General features: G+C 40.7%; 1 protein-coding gene across 1 annotated transcript in view; it reads left to right on the forward strand.

Moving 5' to 3' along the window:
* The window catches only part of SMARCC1 (SWI/SNF related, matrix associated, actin dependent regulator of chromatin subfamily c member 1), a 124,780-nt gene that overhangs the window by 83,593 nt on the left and 14,982 nt on the right, over window positions 1-26,205 (forward strand). Inside the window, exons 22-26 of the mRNA XM_055558156.1 lie at window positions 3,355-3,410; window positions 5,468-5,582; window positions 6,238-6,392; window positions 11,702-11,836; window positions 22,243-22,504. Of these exons, the coding sequence (XP_055414131.1) occupies window positions 3,355-3,410; window positions 5,468-5,582; window positions 6,238-6,392; window positions 11,702-11,836; window positions 22,243-22,504 (723 nt within the window). The remainder of the gene's footprint in view (window positions 1-3,354; window positions 3,411-5,467; window positions 5,583-6,237; window positions 6,393-11,701; window positions 11,837-22,242; window positions 22,505-26,205) is intronic.

A 26,205-nucleotide genomic window follows, 5' to 3' on the forward strand; every position in this document is an offset into this window, starting at 1 on the left:
GAAAGTAGTTATACTGGTGTTCATGTCTTGCTCTTGATAATAAATGGAATACTACAGGCATCTCTTCTTGAAGAATGACATATATTATAGGATTGTCGCTGACTGTCTTTGGGGGGCTCAGGAACTTTCCTTTTATTTTTAACCCTTGTCATGAAAGATATCAAGTTTTATCAGATACTTTTATGCATATGAGCAAATAAGTTGATAGAAATATTAATGTCAAACCACTCTTCTGTTATTGTCATATTGTTTTGTCATAATATATTACCTTTTTAAATACACTACTGTTTTCTGGTTTTAGGTATTTTGCTTTGGAGTTTCTCACTTGTGACTATGAATGAGCCTAGGGGCCTGTATAATATTCCTTATCTGTTGTCTGTATTCAATTTGTGAATCAAGGTTATTACTGGCCTTATAGAATGAACTAGGAGATATTCTGTCTTCCATATTCTCTGGAAAAATTTATGAAGATTATAATCATTTTTTTCCTTAAAAGTTTGGTAGAATTCCCTAGTAAAAACATCTGGACCTGTGGTGTTTTTTTCTAAGTTTTTAAGCTTTTTCAGTTATTATACTACTTCTTCCCAGATCTGTTTAGGAAAATCAGTTTTCTCATAATTTTGTTAATTTGATCTAGTTTTTTTGTTTTATTTGGCATAACTTTTTTAGAGCGGTTTGTCACTTCTTTTCTTTTTTTTTTTTTTTTTTTTAAGTATAGTCAATTTGCAATATTAGTTTCAGGTGGACAGCATAGTGATTCAGTATTTTTATAGCCTATAATACTTTACATTTATTATAAAATATTGTCTATGCTCTCCGTGCTGTAGAATATATTCTTTTTTTTTGCAACTTAATTTTTAAAATTGAATGATTTGCTTTACAGAATTTTCTGGTTTTCTGTCATACATCAACAAGACTCAGTCATAGGTACAGCCATGTCCCCTCCTTCCCCAACCTCTGTTCCATCTCTTTCCCCATTCTGGCCTTCTAGATTGTCGCAGAGTCCCTGTTTGAGTTCCCTGAGTCATACAGCAAATTGCCATTCTCTGTCTACTTTACATACAGTGTTATAAATTTCTATATTATTCTATTCGTCCATCTCATCCTCTCCCTTCTCCCCTCCCACTGTGTCCCTAGGTCTGTTCTCTGTGTTTGTTTCTCCATTGCTGCTGCTGCTAAGTCACTTCAGTTGTGTCCGACTCTGTGCGACCCCATAGACGGCAGCCCACCAGGCTCCCCCGTCCCTGGGATTATCCAGGCAAGAACACTGGAGTGGGTTGCCATTGCCTTCTCCAATGCATGAAAGTGGAAAGTGAAAGTGAAGTCGCTCAGTCGTGTCCGACTCTTCGCGACCCCATGGACTGCAGCCTACCAGGCTCCTCCGTCCATGGGATTTGCCAGGCAAGAGTACTGGAGAGTTTCTCCATTGCTGCCCTGCAAATAAATTTGTCAGTACCATCTTTATAGATCCCATATATATGTGTCAGTATACAATATTTATTTTCTTTTTCTGACTTACTTCACTCTGTATAAAAGGGTCTAGGTTCATCCACCTTGCTAGAACTAGGTGACTCAAATGTGTTCCTTTTTATGGCTGAGTAGTATTCCACTGTATATATGCACCAGAGCTTCTTTATCCATTCATCTCTTGTTGGACATCTAGGTTAGTTCCATGTTCTAGCTATTGTAAATAGTGCTGCTTGTTGCTTATTTATTTTATATATATAGTAGTTTATGCTCTTAACCCCCTTCCCCATCTTGGCACTCTTTCCTTCCCTCTTCTCACTGTTAACCACTAATTTATTCTGTGAGTCTGTTTCTGTTTTATTTTTTATATTTCTCATATAAGTGATAACACAGAATATTTGTCTTTCTCTGCCTGATTTATTTCACTAAATGTAATGCCCTCCAAGTCCATCCGTGTTGTTGCACAGTATGAAATTTTGTTCTTTTTATGGCTAAGAAATATTTGTGTGTGTGTGTTCCACATCTTCTTTATCCATTCATCCTTTGTTGGATACTTAGATTGTATCCATATCTTGGCCACTGTAAATAAGGTTGCTCCAAACATTGGAGTGCTAATATCTTTTCGAATTAGTGTTTTCATTTCCTTAAATATTTACTCAGGAGTGGAATTGCTAGATCATATAGTGGTTTTTGAGGAACGCATACTGCACTGACTTACCTTCCCACTGACTGTGTACTGGGATTCTCTCTCCTCCACGTCCTCGCCAGCATGTGTTAGTTGTGATCTTTTTGATGAGAGCCATTTGGACAAGTGTGGGATGATACCTCATTAGGATTTTGACTTTCATTTCTCTGAAGATTTGCAACTTTGAGCCTCTTTCCTTGTGTCTGTTGGCCATCTGTTTGTTTTCTTTGGAAAAGTGTTTATGCAAGTCTAATGCTCATTTTCTCATTGAATTATTTGTGTTTTTTAAAATATTGAATTGTATGAGCTGTTTATATATTTTGAATATTAACCCTTCACCAGTAATATTATTTGTAAATATTTTTACCTCTTCAGTAGGTTGTTACCACTTCGTTTTTGACCTTTGCTTTTTTATCAATAGTTTATGGCCTTTCTTCCATTTTTAATATTAATTTCTGCCTTCCCTCTCTTTTCTTGATCTGTCACAGAAGAAATACCTTGAATCTATTTTATATTTTAAACTGTTGTATTTTTGTTTGTTTTTTATATCTTTAATTTTTGTTGCCCTTGTTATTTTCTGCCTACTTCCTCTATTCTGTTTTTCTTTCTTTCTTTTCTATAAAGAATGTACAGCTTATAGACTTTGAACCGTTATTTCTTTTCTAATCTAAGAATAAAAAGGCATATTTTACCTTTTCCCCTAAGTGGTATTTTTACTGAATCTCAGAATTACATTTCCAAACACAGAGAAGTGTGTATTTTAAGCTTCTGATTTCATTGCATTGTGGTAACAAAGACAACTTTAACTTAAAAAGTGTTTTTGAACTTTTAATTTTTATGTGTACAGAAAAATGGAGACCCACAGTGGGCAGTTCAGTTCATTTTCACACATGAAACACACTCATGTAAGCAGCCCCAAGATCAAGAAAACTGTTTATTACCAGCATCCCAAGCCACCCTTGAGCCCACCCCTTTCCTGGTGAACCACTGTCCTGATTTCTAACACCACAGAGTGCTTTCATCTGCTTTTGAATTTTAAATTAGTAGAATCATAGAGTATGTGTGGTTTTATGTCAAGCTTCTGGTTGTGAGATTTTTCCGTTAGACTATGTGTAGTTGTATTTCAGATACTCTCAAAACTTTATAATAGTTTTTACTTTTTCCCCACATTGTACTATTTGTTCTTATTCCTTTGTTTGTAGAAGGAGCTGAAGAGGAAAAAATGGAAACAGATACTGATGCTCAGCAGCCTGAAAAGGTAAAATGTCAGTCTTTTTGAATTCTCCCACGACAGAAAAGCCATAGAGAGCACAGTCTTTCACACAATAACAGTTTGGGTTTATTTTGATCTTTTGAGTCCCTCTCAGGACCATAAGTGATTCTGTCAGCCATTTTCACTTTCCTGGTTTAAGGTGCAGTTCTCATAAGACATAATACAGGACATTTTTCATTTGTTTATTTAGTGAGGATTTATCTACTCTTCAGGTTCTCGGTGGGCTTCCCCGTGGGTCAGCTGGTAAAGAATTCACCTGCAATGTGAGAGACCTGGGTTCAATCCCTGGGTTGGGATGATCCCCTGGAGAAGGGAACGGCTACCCACTCCAGTATTCTAGCCTGGAGAATTCCATGGACTGTATAGTCCGTGAGATCACAAAGAGTTGGACACAACTGAGTGACGTTCACTTTCACTTTAGTGAGGATTTATCTATCCACTCTTCCAGCTTCTGCTTCTCTAATTCTTTCAGACAGAGTTGGGGAATGTGAACACAAAAGACTATTGAAAACGTAAAACTATTGAATTGTAGGGTTTGGGTTTTGTACTTAGGCCAGAAGAGAATTAGAGAGTATTGAGGAATTTTCTAGGAGACTTAGCTGTCAGCAGAAAAAAATTTGGAAAACTTAACAAGAAGGTGACATTTGAAGTATGTTTTAAAGAGCACGTAAAATTATAAGGCTTCAAGTGAAGAATGGGGAATCAGATATTCCAGCCAGCAGTGGAGGGGGAGGCACTGCAGCCAGTGTGCAGAAGGCGTCCGGGTGCCCAGGGTGTTTGTGTCCTGACCCCTGTCTCATGAAGGCCGTAAATGTGAGGTAAGCCGAGCAGAGCAGAATCGTCAGGCCTCTTCAAGATCGGGATACAGAATAATCAGTCAGTCACTGTTTAAATGAAGCAAGGATTTAAGGTCTTAATTATATTTTGTGCTTTATCATTGCATATAGATAAGGAGAGGAAGGGAATTGTAGTAAAATTAATGATTGTTCTTACAGCGTCTCAAATAGTGTGCTTTATACTTTACATTTATGAATTTATCAAGTTCCTAAAACAGCCTCAAGTCAATGATAGTCTCTTCATTTTATAGATGATGTTACATAATTTGTCCAAGGATTTCAAAATCAATAAATGATGCCAGCTCCTGACCATAGAGCAATTGAAGTTTTCAGTCTCCAGAAAATGATCACTGATTGCTCTGTTGTGGCTCTTCTAAGAGCCATTGCAATGGCTGTGTTGAAGAGCTTTGTCAACTTTTAGTTTTGGCAGCATTTCATTTTGCTTCTTGGTTGATACTGTACATTTTATGTATTTTTATTAATTTTATATATTGAAGTATAGTTGTTTATATTAATTTCTGCTGTACAGCAAAATGATTATTATACATATATATATATACATTTTTTACATTATTTTCTAGTATGGTTTATTATAGCATACTGAATATGGTTCTCTGCTGTACAGTAGGACCTTCTTGTACTGTGCATTTTAAATACTTTTAGTACTTTCCCTGGTGGCCCAGATGGTAGAGTCTGCCTGCAATGCAGGAGACTGGGTTCGATCCCTGGATTGGGAAGATCCCCTCGAGAAGGGAAAGACTACCCACTCTAGTATTCTTGCCTGGAGAGTCCCCAAGGACAGAGGAGCCTGGCGAGCTGCATGCAGTCTACAGGGTCACAGAGAGTCAGACACGACTACGCAACTAAGCATACAGATGACTAACCATGTGTTTGTTTGTTTAACCACTAAGTAAGTCACACTGACACTCTTCTGGACACTGTCCCCAGCATTATAGCAGAAGGGCTGGGACTGTACTTAAGAAACATGAAGTCTCATGAGCATTCAGGAGTTGTGGATAGTGAGAGGTATTTTTCAGAATTTATTGACTTTTTTTCCAGCTTTTCTCTGCAAGACTTTTCTGAACCTAGTCCACCTGTTGCCAAAAATAATGGAACCTTTTGTTATTCTAAGATAACATCACTTGTAAAAGGACCTTTTATTTTCTTTTTCTCACTCTCTGTCCTTTTCTTTTGTACCCCTTTCAGGCAGAAAACAAAGGGGAAAATGAAACGGATGAAGGTGATAAAGCACAAGACGGAGAAAATGAAAAAAACAGTGAAAAGGAACAGGATAGTGAAGTTAGTGAGGATACCAAATCAGGTAATTTGAGGAAACTCTTTGGACTTTATTATGTAAAACACTAAAAGCACTGGAGAAATGTGAGCAGTTAAATTGTGTAGAAATAGTCCTTCATTTGCTACATGTTTCTTAACAGTAGATATGAATTTGAGTTTTATTTTGCACTGAGGCACCATCACCATGCTGGTGACTACATTGTTTTCAGCGACACAGAGACAAGCAAGTTGTTCGGCTGTGACTGAAGTCAGTACTTCAGTGCATTTTCTTTCTAGTTCGTTGCTGGCATGTCCCATCCTGCCTGACTCGAAGGGCTTCCAGAGGTGCCTGTTCTCGGCTTCTGATTTCCTCCAGACCCTAGGATTTCCCAGAGCATTTCACTGACTGATGAACAAACATTTTGGTCTTAGGACTTAGCTCCCCTGAATTTTCCTTTATATCCAAGGGAAACTACATAGAGAGCTCAGACAAGACAGAGTGTCCTATTTAGAAAATCCATCTCAAGTAGAAGCCAACTAACATGCATGGAGTGGATCAACAGAAACCTTAAGAAGGGAAAGGCACTGGGATCTCTTTGTAACATCAGTCCTAGTTCGTCATGTGGCAGAGGTGAGAAGTAAGATGGCTTATTCAGACTGGGCACACTGGTTGTAAAGCTTTCTGATTTTTTTCCCCCCAGAAGAAAAGGAGGCTGAAGAGAACAAGGAACTCACTGATTCTTGTAAAGAAAGAGAAAGTGATGTTGGGAAGAAGAAAGTAGAACATGAAATTTCTGAAGGAAACGTAGCCACGGCCGCAGCAGCTGCTCTTGCCTCAGCTGCAACGAAAGCCAAGGTTTGCCCCTGACAGCTCTTTTCCTAGTGCTCTCTTAAGCCATGAATGGCCGTATTGTTTTGACGTTACTGGGAATATCTAGTATAGAGAACCTTGCACCTCATAGATGACTGTTTGTTTGAATGACATTTCTAGGTTAAGAATTCCATGGGCAGGAGGATGGTGGAAATAGCAGACCTGGGCCTAAATGGTGGCTGCTTTCGAGTCATTCATTGTGTCATTCATTCAGTCTTCTGAAGACTGCAGTGATTGAAGGCAGAATTTAAAGTCTCTCAAATGTGCCTGCAGAACTTGTCTTGGACTGTAGTTCCAATAATTTCAACCAGATTGAAATATTTGTAATTTTTAAGACAAAAATCTGTTTCCTTGTATAAATACTTCACCCTGCTTTTACAGACTGGAAGGAACAAGAAGGAACCTAAAATAGCTCTTTTTCTTCTTGAATTTGCCAGCTTTTCTGGGGGTGGTTTTCTCTATTTATAACATGGTATTGGCTTCCCAGCATATTTAAGAAGAAAAGAGAATGTTATTTTCCCTGCTTTGTGTGAAGTTAGCACTTTAAAGCATTCCAGGCATGAATATGTCAAGTTTAAAAAGTCTATTCACCCCTTTTCTATTTTACCCTCAAAAGTAGTCTCCTTTCATTATAGGTCACCACATTTTAAGCAGTGGTTATTAGGACATGGCTAATTATTTTTATCTGGACCTGTTCTTGATCCATTGGTAAAGATGTTTTTCATGGTGTTTAATTACCCCAGACTATTTAGCTGTTGTAAACTGTTTCTCCAAGTGTTTAATCTGTGTGGCATGACTTTATAACGTGCCACACAGATCCATTGATGACCCAGTTCAAACCATAAGAGCACTGTTTCGGTGCCTGCCCATTTGATATAGGTGCAGACGGTGTTGGGGAGGGTTGCTCACGGGTCACAGAATTATTCAGTCAGATACCCCAGCTGAATGTTAATTTCACAATAGATTAAGGTCTTGCATATTCATACTAGCCAGTCTCTTCCAAAGATGTGTCCTGATCTTCATGGTTCTTAAGTCTAATTTTAGGTATTCTGTCTTGTCTGCCACCCCCGATGTCTAGGAATTTGTGAGAGGTACTCTTGTTTTAGTGAATACTGATGGGGACAGCAATTTGACTGTTGTTTCATATTTGTTTGGTTTTGTTGTTCCTTCATTGGAAGCATTTTTTGAGTCTGTCTTCTGCGAGGTTGGATTCCTGGCTATCTCATTGTTTCTAAGCCGTCCAAGTTATTTCTGTTCATGCTGTCATCAATTGGGCGTGTTTTCTCTAAAAAGGAGCCAAGCCAGGAGGGCTTCCCTCCTTTGTGCCTTTGAATTGAAAGACACAGCTGTCCACCCAGTCTTCACTCAGATCACCTTTGCATTGAAGTATAACTTAGACACAAGTAGATATATGTGTCTACAACTAGTACATTTTTTCACAGGCTGAACCCACCTATAGGCTCATAAACAGCACCCATGTCAAGCTGTATATATAACCTTACCTGCTCAGCATTAGCCTCTTCATATCCCTTCCAGTGAATGCTTCCCTCCAGAAGTAGATGCTGCTTGCCTCCTAACAAGTTACTTCTTATGAAAGAAATCATATGCAGAAAAACCTTTAAAAATACCTATATGAGCATGGTACTTTCTTAAATTAACCTCTCTGTCTCTTCAGGCTCGAACGCCTGAGGGAATTTGGGGATCTTCCTTGATCGGGACCCTTCTCAGTTCTCAGGTGTCATTTCTCTCCCATCTGTCCTGAAGTCTCACTGGCTCTTCGCATTATTTCTCCTCTCTGTACTACTGTGTGTGCTTTATTGTAAGTTGCCAAAGAAGGAATTAAAGTGGTAGATGACCATAAAAAGTCTCAAAGGTCTTTTTGTGCTTTGGGCACAAACGTTTGTACCACTGACCATCTTGCCACTGTTTGATTCCTTCACTACAGAGGAACTGCTTTTACGGGTCAATTACTGTGGCCCTTGGATAGTCCGTACCATGTTTAGAAGAGTGTCCAAAGAACATTTTCTGTCCAGGTCACTGAATTTCCACTCTCTCATCAATCATTCACTCTTTATTTCTAATAGACTTGGAACTTGGGTCTTCATTCTTGGAATACCTGTGTCTTCCACTGACTTGTGAAAGTGTTACAGATGTTCACACTACATGACTTGGTGCACGAATTGTTCCGTGCCACTTACAGCTGGATCTGATGCATTTCACAGCACACATAATCATTTTTGTGCTACATGGTAATTAAGGAGTAAGGAATTTACTTAAATTACTGTAATTAGTACAACTTATCTGGCCTATCCAAGTTTTCTGTTATTCTCGTTTTTGTTCTTCTGAGTCTATAAACAGCTTTGTTATTAAGAGTTTTCCTTGATACATTTTAATTGTTTGTCACACTCTGATATGGAGTGGTAATTAGAGGTTCTAGATCTAGCTCTGAAACATATAGAGTGGGCATGCTTTGTGGCTTTCCCCATCCTTGCCAGATGAGGGGCTTTTGGATAGAGAGATCGGCTTTTTCATCCCACCTACTGACAAGCTGTGGACTAACTCACCTGAAGAGTGGTGTGTGGGTGTGAGAAAGCACTGTTGGCTTAGTGCCGTCCATGCCTTCCATCTGGGTTTAGCTGGAAGAAACCATCCAGAACTACTGCTGGATAAACTTAGAAACTCCAGAAAATAGAATATGTCCTCCTTTATCAGTAGCAGTAGGATTCACTTCTCATAAGATAGCAGAAATCACTTTTTTTTTTTTTTTTTTTTTTAAGACCACATAGACATTTACTTTGGAGAAGGCAATGGCACCCCACTCCAGTACTCTTGCCCGGAGAATCCCATGGACGGAGGAGCCTGGTGGGCTGCAGTCCATGGGATTGCTAAGAGTCAGACACGACTGAGCGACTTCACTTTCCCTTTTCACTTTCATGCATTGGAGAAGGCAATGGCAACCCACTCCAGTGTTCTTGCCTGGATAATCCCAGGGACGGGGGAGCCTGGTGGGCTGCTGTCTCTGGGGTCACACAGAGTCGGCCACGACTGAAGCGACTTAGCAGCAGCAGCAGTAGACATTTCCTTCAGGTTTCTTTTCTACTACCATGCCATACCCACCTGCTTTAAAAAGGAGATTTGTCTTCATGGTAACTGGGTGTTAGTTTTAGGACATCAGGAAGATTTTTTTTCTTATCCCTCAGAAATACTTCATAACTTGCTCCCTTATGCCTGAAATTCTCTCTCGAGATAGGAAAATTGTATCTTTTTCTCATTTTACATGAAGTTAACCAGAACACATTCTTGAATAGCATGTGTAGGATTTTGAGTCCTTGATTTGGGAAATGTGTCTTTATTTTGCACCTAATTAAGTTGTACTTGAAATTCTAGACTGAAGTTTATTATCTATCAAAATTTGGAAGGCATTTTTACCTTTGTTTTCAAAAACCTAGTTTTCCTTTTGAGAAGTCTAACATAGTCTGAATTTTTGTTTGTAACCTTTTTTCTTTTTGGTCTGTCTGAAAATTTTTAGAATTTTCAGTCTTTTGATCTTAAATCTCCTAAGTTCATTGCTGTGGATCTTTTTTTAAATGTTTATTTTCTTACATGGTAATAATCCCTTATGTTTAATAACTTGTGATCTTCAGTTTTGAGAGGAAGTATTTTGCTGTATTTATTTGCTAATGAGTGGGGATATCCCTAAGTTCCCCGGCTTTCCTTGCAGCTCAGCTGGTAAAGAATCCGCCTGCAATGCAGGAGACCTGGGTTCGATCCCTGGGTTGGGAAGATCCCATAGAGAAGGGAAAGGCTACCCACTCCAGTATTCTGGCCTGGAGAATTCTATGGACCATAGTCCATGGGTCTCAAAGAGTTGGACACAACTGAGCGACTTTCACTTTCATTTTCCCTAAGTTCCTGTATTACTTTCAAAAAGGTAAAACATTTTCCGAGGAAGCCAGCAGAGTTCTAGGATTCCCATTCTCATTTCAAAAAGCAAAACAAAACTAGAAACTGGTAACATTAGTCTCTTGTGAAGGGAGAGACACAAATGAGAAGGAAAGCCACTTTTTATTTTACACCTCCTTGCATATTGAATTTTATATCAGAAGTACAGAATTATAATACTATCAGTGATAGCAGACTTAGAATCATGTAATCTTTATTTTAACTTTTGGTATGATTGATGCAGCTTAATGTAGTTTAAGGAGGCAAACATGACCATTAAAAGCTATAGATTCTTTCATAAAATCTTTTGCCTACACTTCTGAATCTTCTTGCAGATAAGTCTCCAAAAGTATAAAACTATTTTTCTTTATCAACTATAAAAGAATGAAAAATAAGGCTCTTATTTAATCGGTGTTCTCTTTAGGTCCCCAAAACTATATTAAACTCCTTGTGCATGTTCACTCCTTCTAGATTTTATAAGAAATACAGATCAGTAAGACAGCCACCCTGTGTTAATTCTCAAAACCTTGTGTAGAAGCAAGATAAGCACACAAATTCAGCTGATAAAATAGTGGAAAATAGTGTTGGGGGTGTGTTGGGATGTGTAAGCTCTTGGATGGTGTGTGGAGAAGGTGGGATTGATCCTTTGCACATAGTCAGGACATTGGCTAAGTATGGCATCCTCGTCCTCTCTGGGTGATCCTCATCTTCTCTGAGTGATGTGGCATTTTCCTCTGGGTGCTGCTGAGTTGACAGAAAATGAGAATAGCACTCATCAGTCCTGTTGCAGGGAGTGAGTGATACATTCTTCCAGAATGTCTTCCTGTGTATCTTCAAACTAGGGGTGAAGTATTGTTCACCTTCTTTCCTCCCTGTTCCCAGTAGACCCTCACTAGGGGCTGTGCATCTGTGTGTTGGGCGCTGAGGGAGACCACTGCTTGCCTGCCCCTGGACAGTTCCTGAGCAGGGAAGGGCAGAGTTACAGAGTGAGGGTTGGAGGCAGGCTCAGTGGCAGATGGGAAAGTGCCCTGCGGGCCATTGTGTCCTTCTGTTTGCCCATCAAGGCCCTGATTCATTCTCCCTTCCCTGGTGGGCTCTTTGAAGAGAGTAGATTTTCATGGTAGAAGTTGCCTTTTAATTCTTAAAAAGGGTTGATTTATATCTGTTAAGTACTAGAAATTGAGGCATGGATAGTTGTTAAATTGAAATAAATGCTAGAAACTCACAAAGAGGACATCTAGGGCACCATTCTTAATTACATAATTCCCACTTTCAGTAGCAATTTCAGCATTGTCTTACTGTTTTCTAAGCAAATATTTACCTGAATACTTCAAATGATTTCTTGCCCTTAGCACCTGGCTGCCGTGGAAGAGAGGAAGATCAAGTCTCTGGTAGCTCTTCTGGTTGAGACACAAATGAAGAAACTGGAGATTAAACTTCGACATTTTGAAGAACTAGAAACTATCATGGACAGAGAGAAAGAAGCTGTAAGTAATGGGAATTTTATAGTGGCTTTTTGACAGTTAACTTGGATCACTTTTCATAAAACACAAACTAAAGAAAATACAGTAACCTAATTTGTTGGTCTCCATCTCTATCATTTAACTTTTTCTGTATTTGCTTTGCCTTTCAAAAGGATTATCAGTCAGTGATGGTAAATTAAAGGAAGTCTGAAAATAATTATCTAAGCCTCAGCTTCTTACACTTCTTAGCTTTGCAGATACTTGAAGGTATCAGATTCTCCCTTCTTCAGTAGTCGGATGTTATACTTACTTTATTACCTATGTGTTATGTTCCCCCTCTTTTATGGAGAACCACGTCTCGAGGAGTAGTTAAAAGCAGCATTTTGCGGGGGTGTACATTTTTGATATGCCCCAAACAGGTCTAAAAGAATTACAGCAAAGGCCAAGAATAAGAAGAGAAGCCACAAGAAGCAAGAAACATAGAAGCAGGGGAACATTTGATGCTCCGAAGGAACTTATTTTTTTTGAGAAACAGAGATCAAGTTCTCTGGAGAAGTTTTTTTTGGATGAGTTGACCAGGAAAGGAATTGATGACTTTTCAAATTAATGGATAAGTTTGAGAATTTAGTAGTTAGGAATTTTTCGGATTGTTTTGATTTCTTTTTCAGCATGCCATATGCTGGTCTCTGTAAATGAGACAACCTTAAATCATTCCAGAATAGTTTTAATCTTAAGGATCCATTTGCATCTGTTTAACTCTTTCTTTATTGTCAGTCCAGGCAAGTCCTCTGGCAGATTCATGTTGACTAGCTCAGTAACTATAACAGTAGCCCATTTTCATTTTCTCCTAAGACTTGTTCTGCCTCTTATATTCTGGCCCCGTGAGGAATAGGCTGCTTCGGTAACTACCCTGCCCACACCCTGTGCTCTCATATCCCCAGTCCCATAGCTGTGTGAGTATCTCTCACGTCCCCTGCCCTCTCCTGTCCCAGGAGCTGCTGGCCACCCTGTCCCATCTGTGGCTCTGAGCACCAGCCATGCTGCCGCACGCCAGATGCAGGCTTCCTTCATGGCTGTGTTCTCTTCCACCTGTGTGCACCTGCTTTTCCACCAGCAAGGTGTTTTTCCTGCTCTTTGCCAACCTCCTGCACCTGCGGGTGACGTGTCCTCCATCTCTGCTGCTGTGGCAGCCTAACAGAGCACTTCCTGTATTGTAAATGCTAGTTCATGCACGCGACTCCCTCACCAGAGTATATACTCTTTCTTGAGTGTCTTTGTTCACACACCACTGGCACATCATGGGTGCTTGTGTAAGTGTCTGTTGAATGAATGCATGTGTCAGAAGCTGGAAAAGTGAAAAAGAAAGTTTAACTTTGGGGACTTGACGTTAGTTTACCAGGGAAGACAGAGACCAGGTGACAGTATTGTGTGTTCAGTTCCTATGGGAACATAACCTGGAAGATGTGGAGAGGATGTTAGAGAAAACATCCAAGAGGTGAGCTGGAACTTTGAAGAATGAGTGGTTGTGTTTATCTTACCCTAAGAAGCTGCCCTTTCGTCATTTGATAGACTCTTATAGGGTATTTGGAATAACAGGGAGCTATTTCTATAGAATGGATTATCGACACATGCAGAATTCACATGATTGTGTAGTTCCCCCTGGCACCTGGATGCCATGCTGCCATTCATGAAGCAGAACTAATATGTTAGCCTGGAAGATTAGCATGACCCTGTGTGGGTACTTAATACAATTATGTCTAGATTGTCATGGGGCTCTTTTCTCAGCTTTAAAAATAAAAGACTTTATCTTCAGACGGTGAGCCTGTGGATGTATCACTCTTAAACCCCCCTAGTGGAAGACTGTGTCCCCTTAAATGGCAGAGCCCTCAGTCCCTCCTTGGTTCTCTCCACGGATTCTCAGACATCTGGGGGTAGTGTGTGATGGTTCTTAGCCCTTCCAAATTTTCCTTGTGCTCTGGAGTTTTAATAGTTATTTATCTCAAATTAACTGCTCTGTGTTTTTCTTATTTGAATCTTTTTTTTAATGTTAAATTCTAATTGAGCTCATAAAACATTTTACAAAATAGTCTGAATAAAAAAGCACAACCAAAAACATGGATAAACATTCTGCTGAATCTTTTTCACCACACAAGGTTGCTCTTCTCAAATCCTTTGGTGATCAACCTGTCTTTTGTAAATCAACGTTTGGGGCAGGACAGTTTATTGTGTAAGACAGTCCCTAGCCCTAGGCACTGAATATCAGTAACATATCTGTATTAGTTACTGCTGTGTAAAAAAATTACCCCAAAGCAGTGACTGAAAACAGTACCTCACACACTTCTTAGGGGTTAGGAATCTGAGAGCAGCTTTTCTGAGTGCATCAGGCTCAGCGTCTCTGATTACGTTGCCATCTTCGTAAGGCTCAGCTGGGGCTGATGGACACAACCTCCAAGCTTGTTCACGTGGCTGTGGGCAGGAGACCTTGGTCCCTTACTGCATGGGCTTCTCCATAGTGTTGCTCATGAAGTGGCTTCCCTTCTTAGAGCAAGTGACTGAAAAGAGCTATAAAAGAGCAGCCAAACTGGAAGCCACAGTATCTTTTATAACCTCAATTTGTCAGTCACAGCCCTGTGCTTTTGCTATATTCTGTCAGCCCCACAGCCCAGCCTTGATTCTGGGGCTGGGGGTGCCCGTAGGTTGGCAGGGCTCAGTGGGCAAGTCCTCAGTGTTAGGAAGCAGGTCATAGGGGCCCGCTTGGAGGCTCGCTGTCACAACAGCCAGAAAGTCCTCCAAACTGTAAAATGGCTCCCATCCATTTCATGCACAGTAAGACATATTCTGGAGAAGGCAATGGCACCCCACTCCAGTACTGTTGCCTGGAAAATCCCATGGATGGAGGAGCCTGGTAGGCTGCAGTCCATGGGGTCGCTAAGAGTCAGACACGACTGAGAGACTTCCCTTTCACTTTCCACTTTCATGCATTGGAGAAGGAAATGGCAACCCACTCCAGTGTTCTTGCCTGGAGAATCCCATGGATGGAGAAGCCTGGTAGGCTGCAGTCCATGGGGTTGCACAGAGTTGGACACAACTGAAGCGACTTAGCAGCAGCAAGACATATTCTATTTTTCTCCTGTTACCTGTGGGCAAGCAAAGCCTTGGCTATTTCCTGCTGATGATTTCCTGTCCTCCCAGACCTGTTGTGAAGATGAAATGAGAGAACTATGGCATGTGCTCAGCACACTGCCTAGAACACAGAGTAAGTGTTCAATAAATATTTATATGCCCCCTTTATGCAAATCAGTTATCAAGAATAATAGATTAAATTGTTAATGTTTTTAAGCCTTTGCTTACGTTACGGACATTTAGAATCTAGCAGGGATGCTGGGTGAGAGCGTGAGGCTATTTCTGGTTAACTCTTCTCATAGACAAAGTTTCTAGAGCTTGAACAGATCATCACACAGTTCATAAATGACAGAGCTGGGTCTCAAACCTATGCTAGTTCAGCTCTGTTTTAATCTAGTACTTCATAATTGTAAAGAAATGAGCCATTCTTACCTCTTTTTCACCCAAAGACTGAGATATGCAAGGTTTCAACAAGCCCCTGTTATGACTCATGAAAGTTGAAATTGAGAAGAGCGGTCAGATGAGCTGGGAGCAGCACGTTGCAACCACTGCCCAGTGCTCTGGCCCCGGCTCTCAGTGCACTGCCAGTCCGATCCTGCTCATCTCTGCCTGGTGATCAGTAGCTTCAGGACATACTTTTTTGAATTAAACATTTGGTTTTGTTTATATAGCAATAGGTTTCAAAAATCTTTTTTTAGACTTTCAGAATCAGGTATGAAATTTCTTCTAATAACTTAAAAATCAGATGTTCTTTTGAGACTTATTTAGAAATTAAGAGTAAGGCTATTAACAAATCAGTATCTTGTGTAGATACTATGAATGCAGCTATAATTAGAGCTCAGTAGTTTTGTTACAGCCTGTTCATAAAATACTGTTACAGGATGAAGGTAGTTTAGGGAATATACAGAGTTTGGGAACTGACAAGATGAAAACTACTGACCCCAGTTAAGGTGAGGATGCTGAGCTGGCCCTGGGTTAGAAACTCAGAGAGTCTGCCCAACTGTGCAGCCTTCCATGCCAGACGGATGGCAAACGTCATTCAAGGGAACAGGTGGCAGACATGGGCTGTGTTGCAGGTTGGAGAGAACTGGAGGGCCTGGGCCCTACCTACAGTATTCTTACTTGAATTAAAGGGGAGGAAATACTTGGAGGCCCATGAGGATCTGTGTCTTGATTTCGTTTATAGCCTCTGGACTTGATGCTCTCATTTGGCTAGGTATAGAAATGGTGTACCTTCTGAAAGAGACATTGTAGGAAACTCAGAGCTGTGAGAAACCTTCAGGAGGTGAGAGAGTAGATGAGAGATTGACACAAAGATACCACTTGAGGTAATGAGGCCAAGGGGATTCAGCGGAGGCTGTAATGTAAACATTCATGTTGGTTACACAAATTGTCAGATCGTAGTTGTTTCAGTCATGGCTTTCTCAGGCAAACATACCTTGTTTATTTCTATGAGATTTAGAAATTCTGCCATTTGAGGAAGTCAGGTCATCCGTTTGGCATGGAAGGCTGCACAGTTGGGCAGACTCTCTGAGTTTCTAACCCAGGGCCAGCTCAGCATCCTCACCTTAACTGGGGTCAGTAGTTTTCATCTTGTCAGTTCCCAGACAAACTCTGTATATTCCCTAACTACCTATTTTTATTTCACCTGAGCTCTGCACACCTTGGCCAGAGAGCCTGCATCCCACCCTAGAAAGTACAGACTTTGGCTCTGGAGGCACCTGACACATTACCATCAAGTACCTATAAAAATCTTACAGGAAGACGGTGACTAGAGCAATATAGTACACCACAGCCACATATATTACCTTACAGGAGGGGAAGGAATACGGGGAAAGATGCTGCAATTAAAGGTACATTTTAAGTTTTAATGATGTCAGTAGTTAAGTTTGAAAGAATTGTGAGCTCGACTTTAAAGGTAGTTAAAATATGGTTAAATAGTTGCCAACTTGAAAGGTCATCCATGAGCTAAAAGATGGGACAGTTTCAGGATTGCCTCCGATTGTCAAGGAGATCTTTCTGGTAGAGGAAGGAATGATCTGAGCTGGTTTTTTTTTTTTTTTTTTTAATGGTCCAAATCCAAAACTGAAGAGGAAGGTGTGATTGCTAAGGAGACCAAGAGTCTCCTTAGTCTACTTAGATCTACTGCCTAGATCTGGCAGTATTCATGGCACAGACAGTGGATTAAGTTCATTTGTTCATTTAGCAAATGTTTATTGAACACCTGCTTTGTTCTAGGCATGTTAGGTACTGCGGATACACTGGTGAATAAAACTGTTTGGCTTACTTAGTAGACCTTAAATATTAATGAAGGATGCTAGATACTGTGTGCTGTATATTTGTATGCATGTGTATTACTGTGTATGTATACATACCATTATGTTTCATGATGGGTAGGTGAGACTGGGAGAGGCAAGGGAAGGGTTTGCGTATTAACAGATGTCATCTGAGTAGGCCTTGGCAAACTGACAATTGGGTGAATGTCTTTAAGGCCTAGAAACAGCCAGTATCAGAGACTCTTGAGGCTGGAGCGTGACTGACATGTTTGAAACTAAGGAGTAGGCGGGTGGGTGGGAGTTAGGAGCAGGGAACAGCATGAAGTCAGGGACAGTGGTGCTCTAATCACAGAGTCCATTATGACAAATTAAGGAAAATTAGCAAAAAGTTAATTTTATACTGCCCCAGAAGAATAGTTTCCTGTGTGTTTGTATTGACAGTAGTTCGTCTCTGTGCGTGCATGTGTGCTAAGTCACTTCAGTTGTGTCTGACTCTGTGACACTAGAGTTGGACACAGGACTGCAGTCTGCCAGGCTCCTCTGTCCGTGGGGTTCTCCAAGCAAGAATACTGGAGTGGGTGGCCATGCCCTTCTCCAGGGTATCTTCCTGGCCCAGGGATCAAACCCAGATCTCCTGCGGCTACTGCATTGCAGGCGGTTTCTTCATACCTCTGAGCCACTGGAGTAGCCCCCTTTCGTCTTTGTACTGCCTGTCATGTAATTGAATCTGTTGGTAGACAGGCACCATGACATTATGGATAGTTTTTTCTGAGATTAAGAAAGCTATACTTAGAAGCGAGTTTACTTGAAAAGACATTGATTGGGCTTCAGGCAGCAGGCACTTTACAAGGACTTTACAGGTGACCGGTCACAAAAATGATGTCAGCTCCGCTTTGGAATTTCCACCTCCAGAAGCAGGTGTGGAAGCAGAAAGATGCAGTTGTGTTGTTTTGTTTTTCCAGAGGTGTACAAAGGAATGATTATGCCCGCTTTTTTCTTAAGTCGATTTCTGTTCATTGATATCAAACCTTTCAAAGGAAGGTGTGTTTATTTACTTCAGTTCTGAGGCCAAGTAGTCCGAGTCTTCGCCCTTGGCAGTGTAGATGGATTTTTGAGGCCCCCACCCCTCCTCCCTGTTCTATGCAAATGAAGTTGGGAGAGAAGCTCTGTGTGAACCTCAGCTGCAGTTGCAGCTGTGTGTGCGTTTGGGGTCTTGTAGAAAAGTGCTCTGTTGTGTTCCGGTTCTGCTTGGATTTGCTGCTTTATACATACACGGCGTCAGAATGAAGAGGGAGAGGAAGGCAGAGTTTGAATGCCGTGGAGGTCGGGGGTGTCTTTAGATCAGAGCCGCAGGCAGCTTTGTATGATACTGGGTTCCCTAGACCCACATTGGAGCCACGAAAGAAAGTGAACAGATTGATTAGCTCCCTGTTTATGGGAGTAATCTCTACACTATTTGGCTTCGCTGTGGGGACTTATCTATAGTCTTTGATCATAGAAAATGGAGAGAAGAAAGTCAGGTTATCTGAAGCATGTAACTTGGTCAGTTTTAGTGTTTTGTTTTGGGGTTACACAAATAATATGAATACATTAAAAAGTGACTTCAGATTTATTCCTAGGAATAATCACTGTTAGTAATTTAGTGTCTTCCAGAACATTTTCAATGAGTAGATAATGTTTGTATGTGACCATAAAGTTTTTATATATATATATATATATATATATATATAAAATTGATATAAATATTATTGCAGATTGCTTTTTTTCTGCTCAGTGTATCTCAGACATAAATTTACATCAAAAATAATACATTAATGACTATCCTTATACAAACATACATACAGTTTTCTAGCACAGATTTCCACATATAGAATCACTGGGTTATTGGTTTTGTGAAATTTCAAATTTGCTCAGAACTATCGTACTCTCCTCAAAAATTCACAGTTCACATTCACATTTGATTGCCACAAAAGTGGCAGTTAGATTGAGGAACAGTGGTGGTGCTAGTGGTAAGGTAAAGAACCCACCTGCCAAGGCAGGTTAGATGTAAGAGATGAGAGTTCGATCCCTGGGTTGTGAAAATCACCTGGAGGAGGGCACAGCAACCCACTCCAGTGTTCTTGCCTGGAGAATCCCATGAACAGAGGAGCCTGGTGCGCTACAGTTCATAGAGCCACACAGAGTTGGACACAACTAAAGCAAGTTTAGCATGCAGGCAGCAATAGTCAGTTACCTGTAACAAAAGAGATTCCTTTTGTATGGTGGGGCCAGTATGTGTCCATAAGCTCTGCTGCATGCTCCCCAGAACAGGTCCTCCTGGAGCCAGCTGGTAACCTGCCGTGGACATTGCTCTCACTTCACAGGACCTGTTCGTTGCACATTTAATCTAAAGCTTAAATTGGGTTCTTTCCAGGTGTGTGTGTATGTGTGTATATGTGCGTGTGTATATTTAATCACGTCCTTTTTAATTCTTCTAATTATCTTTTAATTACTTTGTATGTTTTGAAGTGATCATTGAAGCTCGTGAGAAAATAGTATAATTGAGGTTAGTTCATTTTAGACAAAGGACTGGACTTCCCTGGTGGCATCATCTGCCTACTATGTGGGAGACCTGGGTTCAGTCCCTGGGTCGGGAAGATCTCCTGGAGAAGGAAATGGCAACCCACTCCAGTATTCTTACCTGGAAAACCCCATGGATGGAGGAACCTGGCAGGCTACAGTCCATGGGGTTGCAAAGAGTCAGATGACTGAGCAACTTCACTAGACAAGGAAGGTGGGCAAATTTTTCTCTTCAAGATTAATACTTTGATACTAAGGTCAGCTCCTAAAGAAAGGCTAGTTTGGTTTAAAAACAAACAAACACTGAGATAGGTAAAATTTCCCTTCAGAGACACAAAATCTCCCTCCAGTAACAGTTTAGCTTTTTATACAGCAGATCTTGACCTATATTCTTGAGTTCTTACATAACTGCAGGACTTCAGCCAAGCTGTCCAGAGCAGTAGTGGCTCAACAGGACCGTAGGTTGAGGTCCTTTTCTGGCAACCTTGTAAGTCTAACTTCAGGATAGTGCTAAATTTCCTGGAAAGAATGGTTAGAAGAAAGCAAAATCTAGGACTTAGGTCAGAGTCTTTAGATTTCTCTCTTTTTTTTTTTTATTTACCTTTTACCTCCATTATCTCACTGATTAGTCATCTTGCAGAGCTGGACTTCCAGAGGATTCTCTGGCTGTTGAGAATTTTGTTCTCTTACAGCTCCCTTCCAATTCTGAAAAGAAGGGTATGTTACTGAGCCGGGCTCTAGCCTCTTCCGGTCGCTGTTAGGAAGAGCTCCCAGCAACCTGTTAGACCACGGTAGCAGTAGCACCCTGTCTCCTCTCCTGATCACCCTCAACCACTCACAGAATCCTTTCTTTCAGATCTCCATCTCCCAAGGGAGACTCTCTGCAAGCCAGCTGAACAACACACTCACGGTATAAGTGTTGCCATCTGTTCTCTCCCTTTCTTCTCCTCCTCACCTGGCCATGCTGGTTGTCTTCATGCTGTGTCCACGGCCTGTCTTCCCACACCCAGTCCATCTGTGGACATTCCCTCCTGCCTAACTCCTGACAGCCAATGAAGCTTCTCACTAGGCTCCTCAGGGACTTCTCCCCAAGCTGCTCTCTGCTAAGAGCCCAGATTCGCAAGCAAATACTCATGCATATTCTACCTAGATTTTGCTAATGATAGTATGTAGTATTTATCTATGAAACTGACTGCTCCTGAAAGCCAAAACGTTACATTTCCTTAACTTGGAGTAGTGCTCTCCAACAGCAATATAGTGAGCCATATATGTAATTTAAAATTTTCTAGTAGCCACATTAAAAAAAAACAATAAAATCATAAAGATGTTTTAATGCAATATATGTATGTTATTCTTAACATGTAATCAGTATGAAAAATTGATTTTTTTCAGATTTCAAAATTCAGTGTGGATGTTACATTGATAGTACATCTCCTTTCAGATTAGCCATATCTCAGGTGCCAAGAGCCATTGTGGCTGCTATAGAAATGCCTCCCAGTGAATAAGATCTTGCTCTCGAAAATGGTGGGGTAGAACATTATAGAGTAGAAATAGATCAAACCCTCCTTATGATCTTTATAATGCTTACTTCTAGAAACCTGAATTTTTATTTTTGTTCATGTTAAAGATGATTTTTCTCTGTCAGCTCTGGGTTTAATTTTGATGGCTTTTAAGGTGACCACCCATTCTGTGCTGTTTGGCATATGGTTTCTGAATTTTCTACCACATGTAATAACTTACTTCTCATGTATTTATAATAACGTATTTATTATTTATTTATAATAACTTCTCTTATTTCTCTATTTTAATTTGGGTCCCAGAAAGATTATCTTGAATACTGAAACGCTTACATTCTTCAGACCACAAGTCATGTAAATTTTTATTTAGACTTTGAAAATATGCTGTGAATGTGTCACCCAGTATAATTTTGGCTACTTGGAAGCTAAGTAGCTAAGATTTACAGTGGCAGTGCCAAAGTGCCATCTAGAAGATGTGTATCTTTTCAGCTAAGGCCACGTCCACTCGTGCAGAGGATTTAACTGTGATGTCACATTCTAAAATAGTAGCCAAAAAGGATCACTTTCAGAAGAGAGCACCTAAAATAGTTGGACTTGAAATACCAGTATCTTAAGGAACAAGAGGACAAGAGATGTTTCTGTCACCTGAGAAAGAGTAAGGTGGTTGTGGAAGCTATTTTTTAAATATCTGAAGACCTGCCAACAGAGGGATTACCTGTGCTGAGTACAGTTGCCCCACATGGGGTGAAGGTTCCAAGGAAAGGCAAATCTTATACTTAACATAGAGAAAAACCTGACTTCATGCTACTCAACAAGCAGTGCCTTTTCTCTTACTGTGGTGGTTGCAGGAGAGGGGGTGACTATGTAATGGTGATGAGGTTTGGGGAACTTAGGCACCACGTGGGTGTCCTGCCTCTCCTGGTGTCATTTCTCTTCCCCTTTCTTTTCTTAACAGTTAGAACAACAGAGGCAGCAGTTGCTTACAGAGCGCCAGAACTTCCACATGGAGCAGCTGAAATACGCTGAGTTGCGAGCCCGACAGCAAATGGAACAGCAGCAGCATGGGCCGAACCCTCAACAGGCACACCAGCACTCAGGAGGACCCGGCCTGGCGCCGCTGGGAGCAGCAGGACATCCCGGCATGATGCCTCATCAGCAGCCCCCTCCCTACCCTCTGATGCACCACCAGATGCCACCGCCTCATCCACCCCAGCCAGGTGAGAGGAAGCTCTGCTCACAGATGCAGCTGGGCTCATCCCTGTGCTTGGAGCATCAGAGGGTCAGACCTCACTGTTGGGGATTTCTAACTGAGACTGTGCAGCATGTCCATCATCATCCAGGATGTGGTAGACAAGTGAATCTGGCTTTGTAGCCATCAGCACATGAAGCCTGCTGGGTTCTCTTTCCAGGGTCCTCTTGGCATGATGCCTTTTTCTTGGATAGGTCAGCAGTATATCCCAAAAGTTCCTTAAAAATTCATCCTTGGATTGTCTACACTATTTTTTTAGTTGACATTTCAAAGATAGACATGAAAAGAAAAGTACAGTGATCTCTTAATGATGCATTTTCAGTGATCATCACCTTTCTGCCATTCTTAGCTTTTTGTTGTCGAAATCTTCTGTAGGTAAAAGTAGAATAGTGTAATAAGCCCCCAAATGCCTATTGCACAGCTTCACTTCATGTGTTGAAGAAATGTGGGTCTTGAGCTTGTGGCTGTGCCCGATTGTGCACTCAAGGTGCATGGTGTCATTTCACATGGCCTTCTCCCCTCTTTCCTCCTCCCACACATCTCCCATAAATAAACCACAGGATGGCGCTGGATATTTTCGCAGGTTTAGGGTCACTTTGGGGGTGCAGACATTTTTCCTGTGGTGTCCGTTCTCTCTTGGTGACCTTCAGGTTTGCCAGTGGTTTTGGTGTTCCTAAGTTCCCCATTAAATGCTCACTTAAGATTTCACCTGCCAATGAGAATTGCTTCCTAGATCAGTTATTTCATCAGGTGTTTCAAAATGTAAGATTCCTGAATTTATTGTCCTTTCTGCCTTTATTTATATTCTACATTTGTTAGCAGTGATTCTTTTGTTAGAAAAGCTTTTCTTCACCAGTCATTTTGTTATGCTGAAAATCAATCCTTGCAAGAAAGCCTGGATAAATGCTTCATTCTTTCCCTTTATTTATCAGTCACCTGAATAATGAGTCCTCCCTCCTCCCCCAAGCCAGTCCTCCACTCCCCCGCAAAGAGTCTCCAAAGGTGACCGATAAGGATTTTTCTGTTGTGTGTGTATGCTTTTAGTATTGTGAATTTGTATGTCCTGTATTTTTATGTGTTTCAATGTTATGGACCTTACTCATTTTCATTCTGAAATTGTCCCATCTTTTAGTTCATGGGTGCCCTTCAAGTTGGCAGCTTTTTACCACATTTTAACTACCTTGAAAGTCGAGCTCACAGTTCTTTCAAACTTAACTACTGACATCATTAAAATTTAAAATGTACCTTTAATTGCAGCATCTTTCCCCGTATTCCTTCCCCTCCTGTAAGGTAATATATGTGGCTGTGGTGTACTATATTGCTCTAGTCACAGTCTTCCTGTAAGATTTTTATAGGTACTTGATGGTAATGTGTCAGGTGCCTCCAGAGCCAAAGTCTGTACTTTCTAGGGTGGGATGCAGGCTCTCTGGCCAAGGTGTGCAGAGCTCAGGTGAAATAAAAATAGGAAGACCCTTGGAAGCCTGAGAAGATTCTCATTGTTACTAATGTCAGTTGACCTGACTTCCTCAAATGGCAGAATTTCTAAATCTCATAGAAATAAACAAGGTATGTTTGCCTGAGGGAGCCATGACTGAAACAACTATGATCTGACAATTTATGTTACCAATATGAATTTTTACTTTACAGCCCCAAACATGTTTAGGCATTAGTTTTTATTGGCTTGACCCCAAAATGGGGCTTTCTCTCTCGCTCGCTCTCTCTCGCTTTCACACACGCACACAGATCGCAGTTGTGAGTTTACTACCACCATTAGACTTGCTGCTTGATCTATATGACATTTGTGAAGATAGTTTCAGAAGTCTGCCAGGCTCATGACACAGGGTTACTTTACTTCTCAGCCCTTGTCTGTCTGCTTGAGTGGGTCTTAAAATCTAATTTTCTAACACGTTACAAGCTATGAATGCTTAACAGAATGATGATCCCAAAGTGATTTTTTTTCCAAAAACAGTTATTTTAAAGTTTAATTCTTTAAACTCTTGGGATAAATGTTTAAGAGGAGGTTTGCTGTGGAATTTGTTCTTAATGGTGTTGAAGCCTCACCATCCGCAGTAACTATTCACAGAATTTCTCAGGAAGTTCTCTACCATCTGCATTTAGAAAAAGTATCCTTCTGCCTTTTTTTTCTAAATTACATCCTGGTGAGAACAGGTGTTTGTATGCCAGGCCCTTAACCCACAGTATTTTTACTTCTCACTGTCCTCCCTTTAGAAGTGAAGAACTAATGCATATCAAGGCTATGTTACCTTGCCACATGGTGGAGCCAGGCTTCCTGCCGGACCCCTCTTATGGCAAAGTGATATCACGATGCCCCTTCCTGTGATGGAGGACCAAGTGGATTGGTAGCAGACTCAGATACAGCTATTTTCTTTCAGGGAGACAGTGGCGGAAAACTAGAGTTCTTAAAATAGCCTGTAGAATACAGATAGGTTATGTTTCTCCTTTTACTTAGAGAAATAAGCTTTTCTTACGTGAAGAAAAGGATCATTATGTGTACAATGAGAGTGTTTTTGTGCCAAGCTATTCTCTTTTTGCCATGCGGTATGTGAGAGCTTAGTTCCCCAACCAGGGGTCACACCCACACCCCCTGCAGTGGAAGTGCGAAGTCTTAATCACTGAACTGCCAAGAAAGTCCCTGTTTTCTTGAAAATTTTTCTATTGAAATGTAACATACATATGAAAAAATACACTAGCCCTAGTAAATACTTGATGATTTTTAACAAAGAGAACGTACCTTTGTAACCAACACTCAGAAGACCCCTCATGGCTTTTCGCAAGCTCCTCCCTCCCCTGGGGTAGCAAGTGTCCCAAAGTCCAACACCATAGACGAGTTGGGCTGGTTTTGAATGATATCTGGAGGGGATCTCGTGCTGATTTTTGTCGGTTTGGCTTCTTTCACTCGACACTGCGTATGTGAAATGCATCTGCATTGTCGTGACTGGTCATAGATTTGCTCTTTCTTCTTACTGCATGTATTCCACTGTGTGGCCTTGCGATGATTTATTATATACCATGATCCGTTCTTCTGTTGATGGATGTTCGATTCTTTTCCATTTTAGTAATTAGAAATAGTGCTGCTGTGAACATGCATGTGCACATGTCTTTTCGAGGCATTGGTATACATTTCTGTTGTGTGTGCCCTTAAGTAGTGAAATTTGCCATGTGCCTAGAATGAGTCTTAGGAATTCCATGTATTCACATTAGTTGATGCTGCCAAAATTTTGCCAAAATGGTAATGCCAGTTTACATTCTCTCCCTTAGGGTACAAGAGTTCCAGCAGCTCAAGGTGATCATTTTCCATAGTTTCCCCCCTTGTGGAGTTGCTTTGGCATTTGAATATAAAAATCAGATGTGTTGGAAAGTAAAATTATGAGTAATAAATTGAACCCACTAATTAAAAGCTAACTTAATATTAGCAGTTCAGAAAAGACTGGTTTTAACAGATTCTAGAAACTGGCTAAAGGGGCTTTTTATATTAAGGCAAGCAAGGGAGTCTGTAACATTTTAGGTGGAGAACAACTTTAGTGTCTTATTTGCCACAGGTGTAAGTTCATAACTGTGAATATAATCCTTCTGACTAATATTTCCTAGGTTTAGAAAAGTTAACAGGCCCACAGCATTTATGTATAAGCTGGGGGTAATTATCCAGGG

This window comes from Bubalus kerabau, chromosome 20 (genome assembly GCF_029407905.1).
Source record: "Bubalus kerabau isolate K-KA32 ecotype Philippines breed swamp buffalo chromosome 20, PCC_UOA_SB_1v2, whole genome shotgun sequence".
Taxonomy (NCBI): Eukaryota; Metazoa; Chordata; class Mammalia; order Artiodactyla; family Bovidae; genus Bubalus; species Bubalus kerabau.